Genomic DNA, 19402 nt, shown 5'->3' on the forward strand with positions numbered 1-19402 from the left:
ATAAAATGTTTTTTATAAAAAGTACCATGAATATTTTAATAAACAATGGTTGATGTCCTGAAGTCTTTTTAACTTTCTGTCAATAAACATGACTGGATGTGGGTATTTGAACCCTGTGCAGTTACAATGGAATGTAATGGTGGGTCATACACTTGCTTGTGGACTTTGAGGATCCCAAAAATCAGTAGAATAATTAGATCCTTTATCTTTCAAACGTATACAAAGTGAAATAGTTTATTGGTTATAATAATAATTATTCCATTACAGGTCTATTTCCCTTTGTGCTATATTGATTTCTTATTTACAGATCGATAGGTAGGTACTTCTGTCATATAAAATAGTTCACATCTTACCTATGTAGTACACCTGGTCCATCAATAGAATACCACCCCCTTTGTCTGGCTACACATGTGTTACAGTTCTAGCATTGCTTATGGCCTCATTAGAATCTTTTAATCTCTAGTCATGCTGAAATAATAATGTAGAGGTTTATGATTCAACATATCCCTAATATCTTTTTCAAATACCTGTTAAAATAAAATAAGACCTAGAGGAAGTTGTGGATTAAAGGTAAATTTCCTACTTAAATCTATTAAATGTTTTCCTTCACTCGCAGCCTGACCCACTACCCACCCCTAAATTCAATATCTTATGTATAATTTTAACTATGTTAATAAGTATTCAAAACCCATAATGTGAGTGGAAATAAAAGTAAAGCTCTTTTCGAAAATACTGTGAGTGTATTTAGTTGCACCTCACTGGAATTAAAATTTTTGAAATAGTTCTTTAGTTGCATAGTAACTATAGATTTTTCGAGATAACTTTCATCTCAGTCCTATGATTCTACTGCCACTTCCAAAGAATGTGGAGTCAATAGGTGATCTGCAGAAATTAATTCTGTCTGGGCCATCACTGACCCAAGTTCTGTACTCATTTCCACAAGTTGCATTGGTTACCTTTCCATGAGTAGGAAATGCATTACTACCTTGCTGCTGAGATTAAAAAAAAATCCTGATCCAAATCCACTCTTCCTGCCAATTTTTTCCCTAAAAAATGAAATGGAGGAATGTCAGAAGGTCATTCAAAACAAATTCTTAGAGTTCAGAATTATCTACATAAATAACATTGAGGCACGTCTGTCTGGCAGATGTCTCAAACTTAGGGTATATAATTGCCATATTCAGAGTAATAATCATGCTTGCCACCAGTAACATCTTTTCTTTTTTACAGGGTATGTTGCACTTTTATTTTTACTCTACAGAACATTTTGATTTATTGATTTTTACAAGAATTAAAAAGGAAATCCTCCATGATGGAGCCATTTAGCAATGAGATTTCATTGCTAATACTGTTCATTTTTTCTTCTGTTATCTCTAATCGGTATAGTTATGAATGTCAAACTTGTTTGTCAAAGTGTTCCTGTAGCTTTTGGTGTGATAACTATCCATTAGTAATGCCATTTAGATACTTCCAAATTCTAAGGCCCATTGGTACACATTAATTAGTAATGCATTCCTACAAAAATGCATTGTCCCATTGTAGACATCTAAATTTTATAGCTTCTTTTCAAATTGATTCATTAGTGAATGTAAGCAGCCATCCACGTGATAATTGGGATTGCTGAAATGTTGAAGTTATTTAATTAATAAATGATTCACTTTCAGAACCTTGCTAAGATCTGGTTCTTTATAAGCCTTAGACTTCAACCCCCCCCCCCCAAGTTTCCTATTTCACTAAGTCAGCTTTCCATATCACTGCCTTTTATTGATTGAAGCAATATTTCTTTCCACGTTAATATAAACTGACAACCACTAGCAGGTTGTCTGAAATATTGGAAAAGAATGACTTGTTCTTATGCTTCCAATTATTTTATTCAGATTTGAGTAAGTTCCATAGTTTAAAATGTCTGAGTGCTTGGGGTGTGATGGCAGAGGAGTTGTATGCCTCGGTTAGGGGCTGATTAGTGATCACAGCACTGTAACATAGATGTATCACTTAGTGACAAAAGTAACTTGAATCAAAGGAAAACACATTTTACTTTATGCACATTTTAAGATGGGATTTGATGTACTGCAGAATTTGTCTTTTTGAAAACAGTATACTTTTTATTCACATCCTTCAATAAAATGCCCTAAGCATGTTGTGCCTTAATGAAAAGATTGCCTTAAGCAGTCACAGTGAGAGGAACTGAAATGAGGCATTATTCACAAATATTAAAAGACTGCATATTATAGGTATATAGCAGAATGTTTGATTCTTAAAGCTGTAGTAGATACAAATAACATGCCAGTTAGACTTAAGTTACAGAAATAACACAAAATGGATATTATGGCAAAATAACAAACTAGGTTCTTCTCTCTATCCTTTGAAACTGTTTTATCTTTAGTTGGTATTTTCTGATTATTGCCAGAATTTGCCAGATGATTTACCACAGGTTTAGAATGATCAGTTTTAAACATAGTTTCATTATAAAACTGTCTCTGTACCAGTCCAACAAAACTGTCAGCATCCTTAAGGTGAATATGGAACTCCCATTTTCTGAAAGCAGCAAATTATTTTTACATCTGTCAGCAGCAAACATTTCTGTAATTTTACTTTTAGTGTGCCAATCTTCAGCATCCAACTGTAGTTAAAATATGTGTGTTAAATCACATAATTAAAATATTACCTTTTTGTTATGTTAAGATATTCAGCTATGTGACCTTAAAGCTTGTATGTCAGAGGTAAAACCAGTTTGAGCAGTGTTTTTTAACCTGATCGCATTTCTAAAATTCAGTCCTTTCCATGTCCATGAAAGTCTTTAATTGCTCAACAGATGGGTGGGTTGAAGAAATTCAAGCCGCGTCAATCTGGTCCAATCCATCCTAGTGGAAGTACCATTCAAAGACCACAAGGTCTTAAAGGTTCATAGGCTGTTACTAGGCTAATGACTACTAGGGCCCTTGCAAGGCTACCTGCACACCCCAAACCATTTGAGTATGGCATAGCATGGGCATCTTTACAGGAGGGGTGATGTTAGTATGCAGGTAACTAAGGATTAGTATGGGGATGTTAGTTAGGATAATACTTTTCTTACTGATGGCCTCTGTCCATAAGGGACATGGAGACCAGAGCGGGGCTAAATTTTCAGTTTTGCATCCAATTGTAAAGGTTTTGTTTGAATACCTTCAAGAATGAACTCTGTTTTACATGAATGGAGAGCCTATTTTATAGTGTGGGTATCCTTCAGGACACATATCTGTCTTGCCAGCACATTCTGTTTATGTCACAAGTGAAGTTCATATCACTGGAATGAGTGTTTCTGGTGCTTTTTGTTCTGTGCACATGCAACAGATTGATCAGGGCTGGGTCTAAGGAAGCCCTGTAAATCAGGAAAAGATCTCCTGTCAGCAGCATATAGGAGACTGAATACAGAGAGAGAGCAGTTAGGCAGTCAGTGTAAGGCAGGGTGTTTATGCCCTGCATTCTCCTGGTGAGAAAAGTTTGTGGACATTCCATGTGTTGCAAGTGTCTAGTTAGATACATGCCAAATTGTATTCAATGATGGGTCTGATAAGTGTTGAGTACAGTGATACTATGACTTTCTTGGACATGAATGCTGTACCCTTACCTATAAGATGGGTAACATAGAATGATATTCTTCTGTCTCAACCACATGTTGGTCGAAGGCCAGATTGCTGTCTACATATGTTCCTAGATCCCTTACTACTTGTTCAACTCTTAAGTAATTAACCTGAGTTGACAGTTTTCCAAAGGGTATTATAACAAATTTTTTAGCACTGAGTTTTAGGCCATGGTTTTGGCACCAGTCATTTGTCTATTTTAGACCCTTTTGCAAGATGTTGATGTCTTGGTGAAGATCTATAATAGCTCCCAATTTACAGTCACCTGTGAACTTGGTGAGCCAGAGTCCTTGAAAATTAGCCTTGACTTCCAAGAAGTGGATACCAAACAGAAGCAGATCCAACACAAAGCCCTGAGGCAACCAGACTCTTGGTGGAGGTAATCTCACCAATCCTGACTTTTTGTGGGTCCTGTCAGTCATCCAGCAATCCAGTGGGTTATGTTGGGATTTATGCCTAGCTCAGAGAGTTTGTCAACAAGGCCCGAGTGAGGTATAGTATCAAATGCCTTGGCTAGGTAACGATACACAGTGTGCACTGTTTTATCCTCTTCCATTGCCTTGGTGACCCTCTCAGAGAAGTCTACCAGGTTACGTAGGCATGACTTTCCCTTAACAAAGCCAGATTTGGATGAATCCAGTGCCTGTAGGTTGCCAGTGTCCTTGTTTATCAGTTCCATGATAATTCATTCCATGGCTTTGCATATTAGGCTTGTTAGATTGATGGGTCTGTAGTTCCCTGGGTTAATTGATGGTCAGCCCTTGTGGAGGGTAAATGACTGTTTCAGTCCTCCATTCACTTGGAATGTAGCCTGTTTCAAGGCTGTAGTTGAAGAGTGCCTCAAGTGGTCTTGATAAGTCATGTTTTGGACTGCTCAGGAGACAACCTGGGATGTTGTCATGACCCATGGAGGCAGTGTTCCTGGCTTTACCGAGTGCTGCCAGCATCTGGTCCCTGCTAATATTTGGAGGTAGTATGTTGGAGGAGATTTCACCTGGTGGAGCTGCGTAGGAGAAGGCAGTGAAGTTTGAGCTGAATTTATCAGCCAGTAGATTTGCTATGCCACTCTGATTGATGCAGGTGGACCATTCACCTCCATTTCAAGCACACTGTTGTGTGTTATCTGTACGGTTTAAGACATAGTTGAAGAAGGCCCTGTGGCTGTCCTTAGACTGCAAGGCAGTTGAAGAAGGCCCTGTGGCTGTCCTTAGACTGCAAGGCTATCCTGTCCTCATAGATGGCCTTGTTGGACTTAAGTATGCCTCTTGGTTTCTTGTTTAATTGTGTAAGAGAGCACTCATTGTTAAGGGAATTGTTCTTTCTGATTTCAGCCATGAGTTTTCTTCTTTCATTATATACCTTGTTTAGGTGATGATTCCACCAGTGGAGTTTGTTTATAGTCTTCCTCCCCAATTAGTTCTTTAAGAGGTGAGATTGTCTTTGACATGACCATAGATTTCACATTTGTTACAATCTCCATAGCTGCTATAGAAAAACTGGTAGCAGTTGCTCTGCTATCTTGGTACTATAAGGATATACTCACTCACGTAACATAATTAATCCATAGCACAATGCTGCTGTCTCTTCAGATGAAGAAAAAAAACATTGCTCAAGTTTCATGAAATAAAGGAAAACATTGGATGCTTGTTAGTATATATATATATATATATATATATATATATATATATATATATATATATATATCTGTCAGTTTTTCCAGCTATATCAGCCAGTGTGGTATGAAAACAAAGCAGAAGAGGCACTTTGTCAATAAGATATATATTTTTAAATAAAACAGAAGGCAAAGTAACAGTTTAGTGGTACAAACTCTTCAAGATATAAAACAAAAATAACACAAGAACTCTGTTGCCTGTTATGCCAGTTTTGGTTTAGCCCCACAAAATAAATTCAGGCAGTTTCTTCCTAAAATAAAAATAAAATAAATAAATAAATAAAGTAAAATAGTTCTAGTTTGTCACAGGGTGTGCCATGCTTTCTCTTCTTTTCCACAGCACTTTTCACAGAACCATTCTTCTAGGTACAAAACTTTCCCTGCCGTAAGACACCAACATCTCTGATATCCAGGCCATAGTTCACCTATTTCATTCATTAAACTAATCAGATAATTGCTTGTTATCACCACTGTTTAAAGGAACTTCTCTACATACTACTACAAAGACATTGTTTTTCCTGACAAAATGACACATTTTCTGTAAAGCAATATTTATCATATTATTAAAAAGACATAGTTTTTAATATGTTGTATCAAAATACTGTTTATAATGTTATTTGTACAACATTAGCTTTGACAAACCTAGGGTAAGACCTGCAGAAGGGGTGAAGGTGGAGTGGGAGCTTGCTTCCAGCAATTTTTTTTTTTTTTTTTGTGACATGTTTTCAATGTCTTTGACATGGAACAAATTGCATAGATGACTTTTACTGATGCATCACAGTGGAAGTACAAAATACCCAGCTTGTGCTCCTTTGTACTCTGTTAGATTTCTCCAGTCTGTTGCTATCAGTTTCAGTAAACAGCTGAAATGTTTTGCTTTGGCTAAGCATGCTTCTGTGATTTTTTTTCTGTTTTTTTATTGCTTGCTTTATATTACTGTTACACAGTGTTATTAACTTAATCATTTGGTTAAAGATAAAGATAAATAAACAAGATGGAGGTAAACTATTAAAATTCAAGTTTACCTAATCACAAATAAGGAAGGCTGTTAAAATCTCTAATATATCTACTGAACAAAATTCTAAATTTTAATTTATACTGGGTAGAAGCAAGGCTTATCACTGTTAAAAACATTTGTCTTATATCCCATAATATTTCATTCATACTTTAATTTCCTCATATCACTTAGGGTTATCTTGTTCCAGCTAAAATCAGTTCTTTTAATGGATCTTTTGAAGTTCCAGTCACATACAAAGATAAGAACTTTATATTGTTTGCTGTAGGCAGGCTGGAAGGATTTTTTATTCTCTTTTACAAAAGCAGTTCCTATTACTGAGAAGGAAAAATGAAAATACACAATAAATAACAGTTGGAATTTCTTCTGTTTAGCCAAAATGCATTTCTTTCTTTCTTTTTTTTTTCTTTCTTTCTTTTTCCCCAGGTGTTTTTTCCATCCATGCCTACTGACCACTGAAGCATGTGCAGTTAGGAAACATCCATTTGTTTGGGATGGCAGCTGTCAAGAGGAAACCAGCACTCATGCAACCATGAGCATGAGACTCCTTTGGTGCTTCCCCACCTAGACTTCTGTATCAGCTGGCAGACATATGTGCCTAGTTTAATCCTCCAGACTGAGGCACAGAGGGGAGCATTGCTTCTAATTTGGCCATGGCCAAGCATGCTTCTTCTCACTTACAAAGTAAATCTAGGTTATTCTCCAAATAGGGGAACCCAGAGGTGTAGCTGGCTCACCCAGGACTCCGTGCCAGTCCCTGAACTACTAGAGAAGAGAAAAAAAATGGAAACTCTGATAGACTCTGCTTCAGCACACCCCCTCAAGAGTGTGGCTAGGCATACTCAGTGTACTCAAATGAGTACATTATTTCTGAGCATCTCTTGGAAGCTTCAAGACTCAAAATGCAAAGAATGTTTATAAGTGAGTACAGTATAGATATAAAAACAAAGCTTCTGTGAAAGGAATACATTTATTAAGATAACTGTTTATGGATATAAATTATAACAGTTGAAAATAGCAGGACCCCTTCCCTGTATGTCTGGATCATAGCAAGACTCCTTCCGTATATGTCTGGGGGATAGTATTTTGATGGTTGAGTACATTTTTACAATAAGTGGATGGTGGGGGCAACAATACTTTGTGCAAAATGTAAATTTTTGATTACACCCCTGCACCCTCTCCCTACCAGCAACAGCACAAAAAAAATTCTTTCTGTTCCAGTATTTCTGAAATACCAGTGCATAAAGAATGCAGGAACAGCACTCAAATTGTGTCCTCTAACAGGCTGCACCCAGGGCACATGCTCCATTCACCCCACCCTTGCTACTTTAATAGAGAAAGGAGACTGTTCTTCTAGCCCTCAATGTGCAGGCGCATCCTGTAAACAGCAACCTTCATCATGTTGTCATAGGTGAAGTCATTTCTTCATTTACCTTACATCTAGCCTTATCCCTTCCTTTGGTGATGAAACAGGCACCTCATCACTGATGGGAATTCAATGCCCCACCCCCACGACATGTACATGTTCCACACACCTGCTCCCAGACATGTGTCTATCTTCAGCTTAGGATTCCAGGCCAATGTCCCTTAGTCATCACCTTTCATGCAAGCATATGTTTACAATGAACATAGCTAGATCATAAATTACCACTCCTCCTCAAAATAGGGTAGCCAGTCCTGACAGTTACTACCATCCCCTAATGCCAACTCCACCAATTGCCTGAATTACTAATTGAACTCAGGTCACCTGGGTCATAATAAGGACTTTATCCCACTACTCTAACAGAGCTGGCAGCTTTTTTTTTTCATTTCATTATATTTAAAAATGTGTTCTTGCCCATGACCCTGACATATCCTTTCCCTTTCATCCAAATACTCTTTACTTCACATTTCTATTACTCAGTTTTCCAAGGGGTTAAGTCCCTAGTATTTCTGAGACACTCTAAACCCGGTAAAATTCTGACTGCAAATTAAATATGAGTAGCTTGCAAAATGCAAAAAACTTAGTGTGTCATGTATTTTGATGTTTGCCACAAAATGTTGTGGCCTGTGCATCACATTACCGGATTAACATGCTGAAAGATGTGACACTACTTGTAAAGATTTCAGTAGCTGTCCAGAGTCAAACCCTAAGCTGCACTATGAAATATTATATATGTTTTCTGAGTTAATCCTCCACAAGATGAGCAGGAAAACCAGCTAAAAAGGTAAATGTACTGCCACATATCAGCTGAACTAAGTAGCTGCTCATAAATTGCCCTGGTCTTGGAAGAAAAAAGTAAACAAATCATTTAGAGATGAGAACAAAACAAGTAAAAAGGCCAACAGAATAACCTCACAGGCAAAAACATCCAATAAGATCCAGGTAAATGTGAGACTTCATTGTGAATAATACCTTAAACCTCATTTGACAGAGGCTCATGTGAAATATACAAATTGCATCTTAGGGACATACAATGTTCCTGTTGCATGTGTTCTGAATTCTTCTGAGTTTTTATTTTTTAAAAGTCTTTATTAAGGCCTGCAGGCAATAAATATTTGCAAAAAATAGAAAGTCAGGGCCATTTTGAAGCCATTCATCTGAAACACTTATATGCTGTTAAGGAGTAATTTGCATACTGTATGTCACATTGGTCTCTGTCAAAGGACATTTCGAGATAAGAACTATAATCTAAAACTATACTTTAAAATGGAACAGACTACTTTAGTCAACAAACAATAAATAAATAAATCCTCTTTCCTTTCTCATATAAATAAAAGAGTTATTTTGATAATAATGTAATGCAGAGATGAATTTCATTAAGTAGTGACATGGACATACAAGGTAATGTATCACAGAATTATGTAATACTATGTGTTTCTATTGCTTACATCATATCTATTACCAGTGATAGATGTCCCAAGATCTGAGTGCGTGAAGATTTACCTGTAGGAACCAGAATTTAAGGTTCCACTGTATGTCTCACAGTCAACAGTAGATGTTCCAGGTATGTGGATCTATTTATATTTTAGAATAATTGTAAGTCTGCACCCCTTAGCCAGTTTCAAAATTATGAAAGCTGTCTAGAATTATGGTATACAGGTACATTGGGGGCTCACTCTCCATAACCAACTGCACAAGGTTTGCAGTTAAAGTGCTCTTTATGTTGATATTTTTAAATCTCAGTTGACTGTATACTTCTGGTGCTGGGTCCTACCCTGGGTATTTTATGCTTTAGTGTATCCACATGAGATTTTTTTATCCTCAATCTGCACTGTAGAACTGCTCCACCTGTTGTTGCAGGATTTGCACAGCCAGGGAGTAAAGAGTGTTTGGAAGCAGGGAATGTGACCACTGCATCCCCAGTACAGACCATGGACATAGCTTCTATATCTAGATACCCAGGCTCCCCAAGCCTCACAGGGAGGATAGGTTAATGGGGACACTGCCAATCAAGGAAGTATGCTGTCCACCAGAAAACAGGTGTCAGAATCAGCCCCTATCACTCATGAGAAGAAAAGTCCAGACACTGGAGGGGGTAATAGTGCCTCAGTCACTGCAACTCAGGACATGTGTAGGGCTATAGTGCAGGCACAGGCTAGTACCACCACACCATGGCTCAGATCGTGAGGGTATAGAGGATGTATGTGATGACCTGTGGGAGTACCTGTCCTGTACAGCGATTGCTTAAATACACTGACTCACACATTAGAACCTTCAGAGTCTTCTCTTTCTCACCTACCAGGCCTTAAGGTTGATCCACAATGCCAGTCCACTGCTACATCCACAGATGGAAACCAACACGGCGATGGATGCCCATATCCCTTTCTCTTAGTGTTAGAACCTCCATGCTGCCACCTGTTGCTGACAGTTCTACACCGAGGAAAGGCCATACACATGGTCATAGCTATTGCCACAGTGGCATATCTTATTGCAGATGTTGCTCGTGGTGTGACACCCGTGCAGTGGCCTAGTAATCAAGGAGCCTCAATCCTCACCACTAGCATCAGTGAGGGGCTTCCACACTGGGAGGATAACAAGTACACACACAGCAAAGTACAATTTCCCTTAAGAGCACACAGAGATCACAGTCAGTCTGGGGCTGATTTTTCCCTTTCTCTCCAGATCCCCAATAAGACTTCCCACTGGCACAGCTATAGGGTTGAGATCTCAACCAAGTGGTCAAGCCAAAACCTCCAGCACCCTCTCTGTCCAACCAGTGCTTCTTGTCCCTGCCCAAGTAGCTGATACACACACACACACACACACACACACACACACACACACACACACACACACACACACACACACACACACACACACATTGAAATTTGATTTATATACAAACGCACAGATGCTCTTGGGGGAAGCTGGCAGAGGGTCTCCAGCTATGCCCTATTCTGCCCAGACTATATTGTAGTACTGATTGTCACCAACCACTGCTACCAGCTACTATAAAGCCCCTTACCAAAGGGTGTCCAATTCGACTGTGCAATATTGCTGTTATCCAAATAGTAAGTGTGACCCAGGGCTAAGGCTATTGGAGTGGCGTATATAGTATCACCAAATACATGCAAGTACTCCAGAGCTTAAATTACCTCTACACAAAACAGCCACAGTTGAAAGGTTTAACGATATTTAATAATAAATAATAAAAACACAAGACAATACTTATTGCTTCAACACAATGACATTACAGAGTTCAGAAATCACAGGAAATACTTTAAAACAATGCTGTAGGATAGTCTGATATAAATATAGAAAACAGTTAGACTAATCTGGCTATATTCCTATCTATCTCTAAGAGAAAACACTGTTCTAAATACTACTTACATACAGAGCAAGCAGGTGCTGTTGAGTGGATGTTCTTACTAGATCCAAGACAAGATACAAAATGTTGTTCTTACTTTCTGAGATAGCCCTTAATTGATAATACACCTTACTGCTGAGTCATTTTAGATTACGTCATTCTTGACACCTCTGCTGAAGATTTCCAGGCTCACAGAACTCAAAATTTAACATATCTTTGTAATCTTGCACCTGCCAGTAAACCACAGCAATAAAGGACACTTTTTACATGTAAAATCTAGTCATTATCTCTGTCTTAAAACAATAGAAAAAAATTTCCTAGCGCAGACACCCTGTCTCTGAGCTTGTGATCAAACACAGTTGTCAAATTCTTTACTTAACAGCTTTCTTCCCGCAGGGTACACTGTGGTTCCATTTTTGAAAATCAGTACAACATATAGTTTAATCATAACATATAGTTATCTTTACATTTGTAAAACAAGCCTGTGGATTATATTAATATTTTCAGTGACATAGAATTAGCTACAACATTCTCTCTGGCTGGGCTGGCAGCCCCTTAGTTTTTCACACAATATCATACAGCACACCAGTATATAGCCATGGTCAGGGTACATTCAGTTTAACTCCTGATGGAGCCAGGTCATGTAGGATGTGGCATGTATGGGATGCTGAACCTTCTTGCATACTTGCCCTGGATGTGTCTAGTAGATTGAGCCACAGTGCTGTGAGTATTGTTGAGGTTGTGCCCCATCAGACCCATACTCACATTGACACACCCCAGTGCATCCCACACTTCCAGTGACACTAGCCATTCTTATAGAGTTTTAAGTTAGTGGCCCTTCCCCTAGAACTAACAGGACACCGAAAATCATGTTTTACTTTCATAACCCACAGCACTCACCCACATCCATGTGAAAAATATCTACTCCTGTGTTCCCTTCCTCATCTTTGCAAATGATTACTATTTGCTGCTTCTCTGCCCTTTGTACATTGTTTCTTTGGTCTCCTGAGTCTGACTCACAGTGTAGTCAGCCTTTGCATAGATACTCACAGCCTGGTGTTTATTTTGCATGCATCATTTTTACTGTAGTGTATCTGTTTTATTATTCTCTATTATGTTCTGAAGCTGTGTGAAAGCTGCTGCCTCTTTACCAGTGCCACAGCATATTGCATCCATTTACATCTGGAATGGTCATCCCCTGCTGCTGGTGCTTGACCCAGCTTCCAAAGCCTGGTGTGCTGGGGACTTCTGCCACTGCAAGTGCCCACCCTGCTAAAACTGCTGTCTAAGTATAATATTGTGTAACACTGCACACACTGACAGTATTTTTGCACAGGTGCTTGAATCATATTGCAGATGTATCCATTTAGTGAAAGCATGTCTTCAGTATGCCTCCAGCAGTCCAAACATATGCTCAGTAATGTTTATTGGTTGCAATGGGGTACTGACATACCCACGGGCTGTTTGATTTTGTGGATTTCTTGTGGGTATCATGAGTCAGGGTTCTGGGGCATACCTAGCATCATCATAAAGATGGTCCTGTGGGAATTTACAACTCTAATGCCATTGTTACATATAATTGCACCATATGTGGGAGTCATGGTATCTGAGTGGATAGTACACACACTGTAGATGATGTTCTGTGCATTACAGACCACCTGGCAGTTGAAGGAGTCCCTTTGTGGTTTATGCACCTCCTTCTCAGTTCTTCAGGTGGGGCCTATATTTCATTGTTGATAAAGTCTATGAATTTCAATACCTCAGGGAAATGGGCTGTATCACAGAAATCCTGCATGGTGTTGGCTCTCTCCTCTGGAATATGTGGGGATCGCACATACTGCCTCACATGCTGAGCCATGGCATTGAGAAACTGATGCAGTATTCTCGTGACAATTGTCTGAGATACCTCTCTGGTTTTATGTATATTAGCTACCAGAACCTTTCATTGACATACTGGGAATGTATACATGCCTTTATATTCACTGCATAGGCACTCCTTGACTCCCACAAGGCTGAAGATGAGGTTGACACATTTGTAAAATTTCTTTGTCAGTGCCCCTGTCCGATCCAGAATGGGAAGCTTGTCGGTAGATTGGAGGCAGTTTTGTTGACTGCTGTTTCAGTGAAGATGTTTCACTGAAAGCACTTATGCTGACAGTTGGAAATTCCATTTTTTCTACTGTTGTATGACTATGGAGTAGATGTATTTAAGTTTGGGGATGTGCAGGGTGCCACCTGCAATTAAAAAAATACTCCAAGTTTTATTGAAAGTACTTTCAGAGAATTTTTTTGTTTTTGATTTTGTGGAGATAGTTGTCAATAGATCAACATGATTCTCCAGAATGTTGGTGTTGTGCAGTCTATGAACTGTTAAGTGTAGTTGGGTGACCCATTGCCTCCAGGGGTTGGCATTGTACATCATCGGAAAAGCAGTGGTAATGAGTACCTCTTGCAGTTACACATTTACTGATGAAGGGTAATCCCAAACATTATTTAGTGACTCCCTTAATCTAAATAGGGACATTTGGCTGAGTTCAAATATTCTGCTGATGCATTCCCATTGTGTAGCATTTATATGTTTTTGAATTGCACTGTCATCGTGTTTTGCCTCATTAGCATACACAGAGAGCCCATTTTATAATGCTGCTCATTACCATGTCATTATATAACCATTGTCATATACCAAGGGTGACCACTCTGTTTGGCCTGCCCATATCACAGAGCTTGGTATTTTTATTTTATTTACTTATTTACTTATTTTGAATTGCATTCACCCTCTGTGTGGCTGCTGACTGTGAAAATTCACATACCATAATGCAGGAAAGTTTTCTGTATCCCAGCTAAAAAGTTCTGTTTCTCTCAGCCATTTTTATGTAACAATGTTATAAATTGTTCAAAGTGTGAGTGTCACAGCTACAGTTCTCAACATAAGTATAAAAGCTATATAATGCATAAATAAATTAATCAACTAAGCATTTGCTTTAAAGGAAGTTATGATTTTGGTCCTTAGTTTTATTGCACATTTTCATAATCTTAAAATGACCGTTCTCTCTACAGAATGTGGAGTTTTGTTGTTAGTGTGATATTTGTATATTTCTTATTATTGTTACTTGTCAAGCACCAGTTATAGTTTTACTCCCCTTTTCTCAAGCAGTCAGTGACTCTGTACTCCTGATATCCCACCCCATCTAGTAATAGAGTTATAGGTCAGACAAACATACATATATACACAGTACTGCACTCCATCTGGTGCTCTGTCTCCAGTTGCAATACTTCAGACTGGTACACAATGGAAATTTTCTCCATACCAAGTACTTCTTAATTCACAAATATTTACAAAAAAAGTATTCATAAATGCACCTGGAAATATGTTATATAATTAATCAAAAATATAGAAGCACAAGATTAGTTTTTGTTATGCAACTGCATGTTTGCATTTCATAAAAAAAGATATCAGACCACACTTTCAGCCAGAGACAATCAACAACAGGAAAAGTGCAAACAAATTGTATTGGCTCCATTTATCGCACAGTCACTTGACAGCAAAAGGCTACATTAGACTTATCATCTCTGCCTTTTAAGTGGATTTTACATCCTTCCTCACCTCCACACAGACCTCTCAACTTTTTTTTTTTTTTTAAATATTTTTATTCATTTCCAAAAACAAGAAAACATGAATGCAGGTTATTTATGACAATGAAGTATTTACAAATTATTTAAAAAAGGTAGGCTAAAACCTCTAAACAGATATCAAACATTAAAACCAAAATAAAGTATTTACAAGGGTGTCTATTGCTGACATATAATTGACTTTCTATACAATTGTTTCCTGAATATAATCTGCTGCAGTCATTATTCTCCAGTATTTCAGTTACTTTTTGCCATGCTACGTATAATGATGTAGTTCTTTCAGTTCTTCCTTTAATAGTGTTCATTTCCAATTACGATACTGCTGACACCATATTCATGAATTGCTTAAAAGTTGGAGAAGCTTTGGATTTCCAGTTTGATGTAATGTTCTTCCTTGCAATAGCTAGGAGAGTCCATAAGATTACATATTTTGTTCTTGGCACGCAGTCGGGTACAGGTGCATTAAACAAAATAATAGATTTGGAAATCTGGAATTTATCATTGAATACCATTTGCAGAAAATAATTTATTTTATCCCAATATGGTTTAATCAAATGACATTCGTAGAACATATGTTGCCAGTCTGCTTTTATTGATAAATCACATCTCCAGCAGCCAATAATTTTCTTAAACATAAGTTCCATTTTATGAGGGGTTACATAAGATCTGTGTATGAATTGCCATGTAAAACGTCTCCAATGTAATGAAAGTGATGTCTGCTTTGGAGAGAGAAGAATTAGTTTTTTATTTCTGTCATTTGGCACATGTCCATTAACTGATCTATAATAATTCCATATTTTGCCATTATTATGCATTTTTATTTTTTTTTGTTTGTTTTATAAATAGATGATAAGTATCCCTTTCCAGTAATGGGTTGATTTGTTAGTAATATTATATGTTCTATAAGGTTAGGAACATTTTGTCTTATTGATGGTTGCATTGTTTCTTGTTTGCTTAATATATACTGTCTTAATTCTTGTACATGTAACCACAAACAATCTTCCATATTTAATTTCTGTTTAATCTGGTCTATTGTCAGAGGTTTTCCAGAGTTTAGCAATTGATGCCAATATATTAATCCCTTTTCATTAAGCATGTTGACTACTTCCATATTAAATGTTATTATATTACCTTGTGTGTACGCTACATAATACAGACCTCTCAACTTTTGAAGGATCATTTCTATTTTCAGGCTTGATTTAACCCTGCACATCATATACCTAGTTTTGTATGTATGTCCCTATTTTCAGGCTCATTTTACCCCTTCACACAATATTCTGAATGCCCACATCACACGTTTAGTACACAGTAAACCACACTGCATTAACCACATACTAATGACACCAATAATTTAAGGAGAGAGAACACATCTGACATCTCCCATTTTAAGAAGCAAAAATAAAAAGACCTTGTTTGGTTGAATTTTGCAATACCGTTCATTAAAGTCTACACATTTTACATTGTCTCTGATAATTTGTTTATATTTTTCTATCAGTTTTGTCACTCTGTTCTTAAACATGCGTTTCTGAGTAGTATCCTATATTCCTATTCTTATATGGTGTCCAGAACTGCATGCATCACTCAAGATGTAATTTGACAAAGGAACTGTAGAGTGGAAGCATTATGTCTTTGCTTTGGGAATCTTAACCACTTACAAATATATATACTCCAGCCATACCTCACAACTGTCTAGATTTTTACAGAATGTCCAGATTTTATCTCATATTTTAGGTGTGTTCCTCATCTTTTTTTCTAATGGCAAATCAGTGGTAAATAAAGCCACTAAATAATTACAGTGATTTAACTTTCAGACTTCATATCCTTCAAAAAATACACGTCAGTGCAAAAAGTGTTCTATCAAATTTCTAAGTTTATAAGAGCAATATTTAAAAAAAGCCCCTATTTTGGCCCTCCTTTTGCCTTTGTCCAGATTTCTTGCCCTAAGAGTTGACAGGTATGACTCCAGCATACAAGTTCCTCTCATTAACTTGTACAGCTTATACCAAAGTTTCAGACCAATTTTCACACTTCATACCTCCCTGTTCTTAAGTCAAAGAATGTTTCAAGAGACCCTTATTGTGTGTCTCATATGGGAATGTTTGCACCTTTCATTAAGTTTTCATTGACATTACTTTATGGCACCCAAATGACACTGTTGTTAGCATGGTGACATTCTTTGCAGAAATTGACTTAACAAGACCAGAGTTTGTAATTCTAAATTGCAATATAAAAGTAATGCTCACTTTCTTGGGTTGTGGCCATCTTTGTACAATGCCTGAGAGTATTTTAGATTTTTTTTTTAGATTTGCCTGTGAACAAAATTGTTCTTTGTGTCTGCACTTTAAAACATGCAATATCAGTCAAAATATGAAATCAGGAAATAAAACAAAGTATCTGTAAAAAAAAAAAAAAAAAAAAAAAAAACCTTTGACTTAATAACATTGTTTTTCTTTTCAGGTCATGAAAGAACAACAAGTTACACCAATGTTATCATGCCTAGTGTATTTGGAATCATATGTTTTTTTGGCATCATCGGCAACTGTATTGTGATCTACACTATTGTGAAGAAGAACAAACTCAGATGCAAGCACACTGTTCCTGATGTCTTTATCTTTAACTTGTCCATTGTGGATCTTCTTTTCCTTCTTGGGATGCCCTTTCTTATTCACCAATTGTTGGGAAATGGATCTTGGCATTTTGGAGCAACTCTGTGTACTATAATAACTGCAATGGATACCAACAGCCAGATGACCAGCACCAATATCCTCACTGTCATGACCCTGGATCGATACTTGGCTACAGTTTATCCACTGAAATCTACTTATGTGCGAACCCCATGCATTGCTGCTTTGGTAATCTGCTTGGCATGGCTTTTGTCTTTCTTGACTGTGATACCAGTATGGATGTATGCAGGTTTGATGACCATGAATGATGGCTCCATCAGCTGTGCTCTCTTGCTACCAAATCCTTCCTCTGACATTTACTGGTTCACTCTTTACCAGTTCATGCTGGCATTTGCTATTCCACTGGTTATTATCTGTGTCAGCTATTTCAAGATTTTGCAGCATATGTCTACAACAGTAGCCCCCTTGCCACAAAGGAGCCTAAGGGTTCGCACCAAGAAAGTCACCCGCATGGCCGTTGCCATTTGTTCTACTTTCTTCATCTGCTGGGCACCATTCTATATCCTCCAACTGGTGCAACTTGCCATGGATGAACCATCAGTTGCATTCTTCTATGCTTACAAAATTGCCATCAGCTTAGGCTATGCTAACAGCTGCATTAACCCTTTCCTCTATATTGCCTTGAGTGAGACCTTTAAGCGCCAGTTTATGGTAGCCATTCGACCAGCTCAGGAACAGTTCAGGGTGAACAACAGTATGACAGAAGCAAGTGTGTGTCTCAAATTAGCATCAGAAGCAACCAACCATACACAGTTTTCAGGAGAGTATTCCCAGAATTCAGTGCCTGTCACAGTCGCTGTTCACTAAGTTAATTTTATTTCAACACTTCCTCCCACTGGCTGCTCATCAGTGGATCATAGCTCATCCATCCACTGCTTCACTAAAGGCTGAGGATCTCTCCCTGCCCTCTTTTGTCACTGATGACAAGAAGAGTATGATAATTAGCCTGCCCTAAGGGTGTAGGGGTGGTGGTTGTCTGCTGAAGCTGTCCGAAAATTTCATATTTTTCCAGCACCAGGTAGAAGGCTAGTCAAAGAAGTGCTGGTTCACTTGTACTTTTGACTAAATAGAACAGACTGCAACGACAGCAAAAAACACTTCATCCATGCAAAAAGGGTGTTTTCATTAAGAAATGAGTGGATGTGAGCCATAGCTTGATGTGCCTTTGTGTCAGCATGCCTGTGACTGTTTGGTCCTCATCTGAAGATATGGCATGTGCTTTTCTACTATGACAAGAAAAGAGAGGGATATTCTTACAAATAAATCAGTACACAATGTTACTAAATGCATCTTTTAAAAAAGCCTGTTAGTATAATGTGCCATGGATAATACATGTAAGAAGTCACAGAGAACTTGAGGTCAGCTGTACGTTAAACAGAACTGTCAGTTGTTAAAAGCTTCACAGGCAGCAAGCAAAGGTTAAAAACGAACATAAATGCAGGTGACATATCCTTGTTTAAAATCTCTAATGCATTTCAGTGCACCTGCTATGTGACAGAAATGTGTTTGTAATGAATTATCTCTTGCATGAATAAAGTATAGGTTAAAGACTTCAGGCCAGTATACTTTAAAAGCATAAGATTGTACCTAACAATTTATAAGAGGCTTGAGTGTGCCATAGATTGAAAATTCTGCCTTGCATTTTAAAGTTTAAATATTAATTGTGTTCTGAATGTATCAGTGCAATTTCTATGTACTATTGTTTATTTTACAGATGATCTTGTAAAATGATGTTTGATGTCTTAGTGTGGATATGGCCTGTAGCCCTTCTTTCGACTCCGGGTATCCATTTACATTCATTATGTTACACAAAACATTAAAAAGTTCCAGTATATGTCTGTGTATTCCATTTAAATGTGGAAGAAGTGGTTAAATAGATTGCACAGAGCTGCAGTACACCAAAGCTGAAAAGACATGTTTTGACTCAAAATTTGTTATGAGTGTACAGAAGGGAAAGTGTATGGGTAAAAGTTTTTGTCTGTGTTATG

General features: G+C 37.7%; 1 protein-coding gene across 1 annotated transcript in view; it reads left to right on the forward strand.

The window, feature by feature from the left end:
- Window positions 1-19248, forward strand: part of LOC122817292 (melanin-concentrating hormone receptor 1-like) — a 441765-nt gene extending 422517 nt beyond the window's left edge. Inside the window, exon 3 of the mRNA XM_044090520.1 lies at window positions 17188-19248. Within this exon, the coding sequence (XP_043946455.1) occupies window positions 17188-18221 (1034 nt within the window). The 3' untranslated portion in view covers window positions 18222-19248. The remainder of the gene's footprint in view (window positions 1-17187) is intronic.
- Window positions 19249-19402: the final 154 nt, after the last annotated feature.

This window comes from Protopterus annectens, chromosome 12.part0 (assembly GCF_019279795.1).
Source record: "Protopterus annectens isolate FY-2018-M chromosome 12.part0, PAN1.0, whole genome shotgun sequence".
Taxonomy (NCBI): domain Eukaryota; kingdom Metazoa; phylum Chordata; order Ceratodontiformes; family Protopteridae; genus Protopterus; species Protopterus annectens.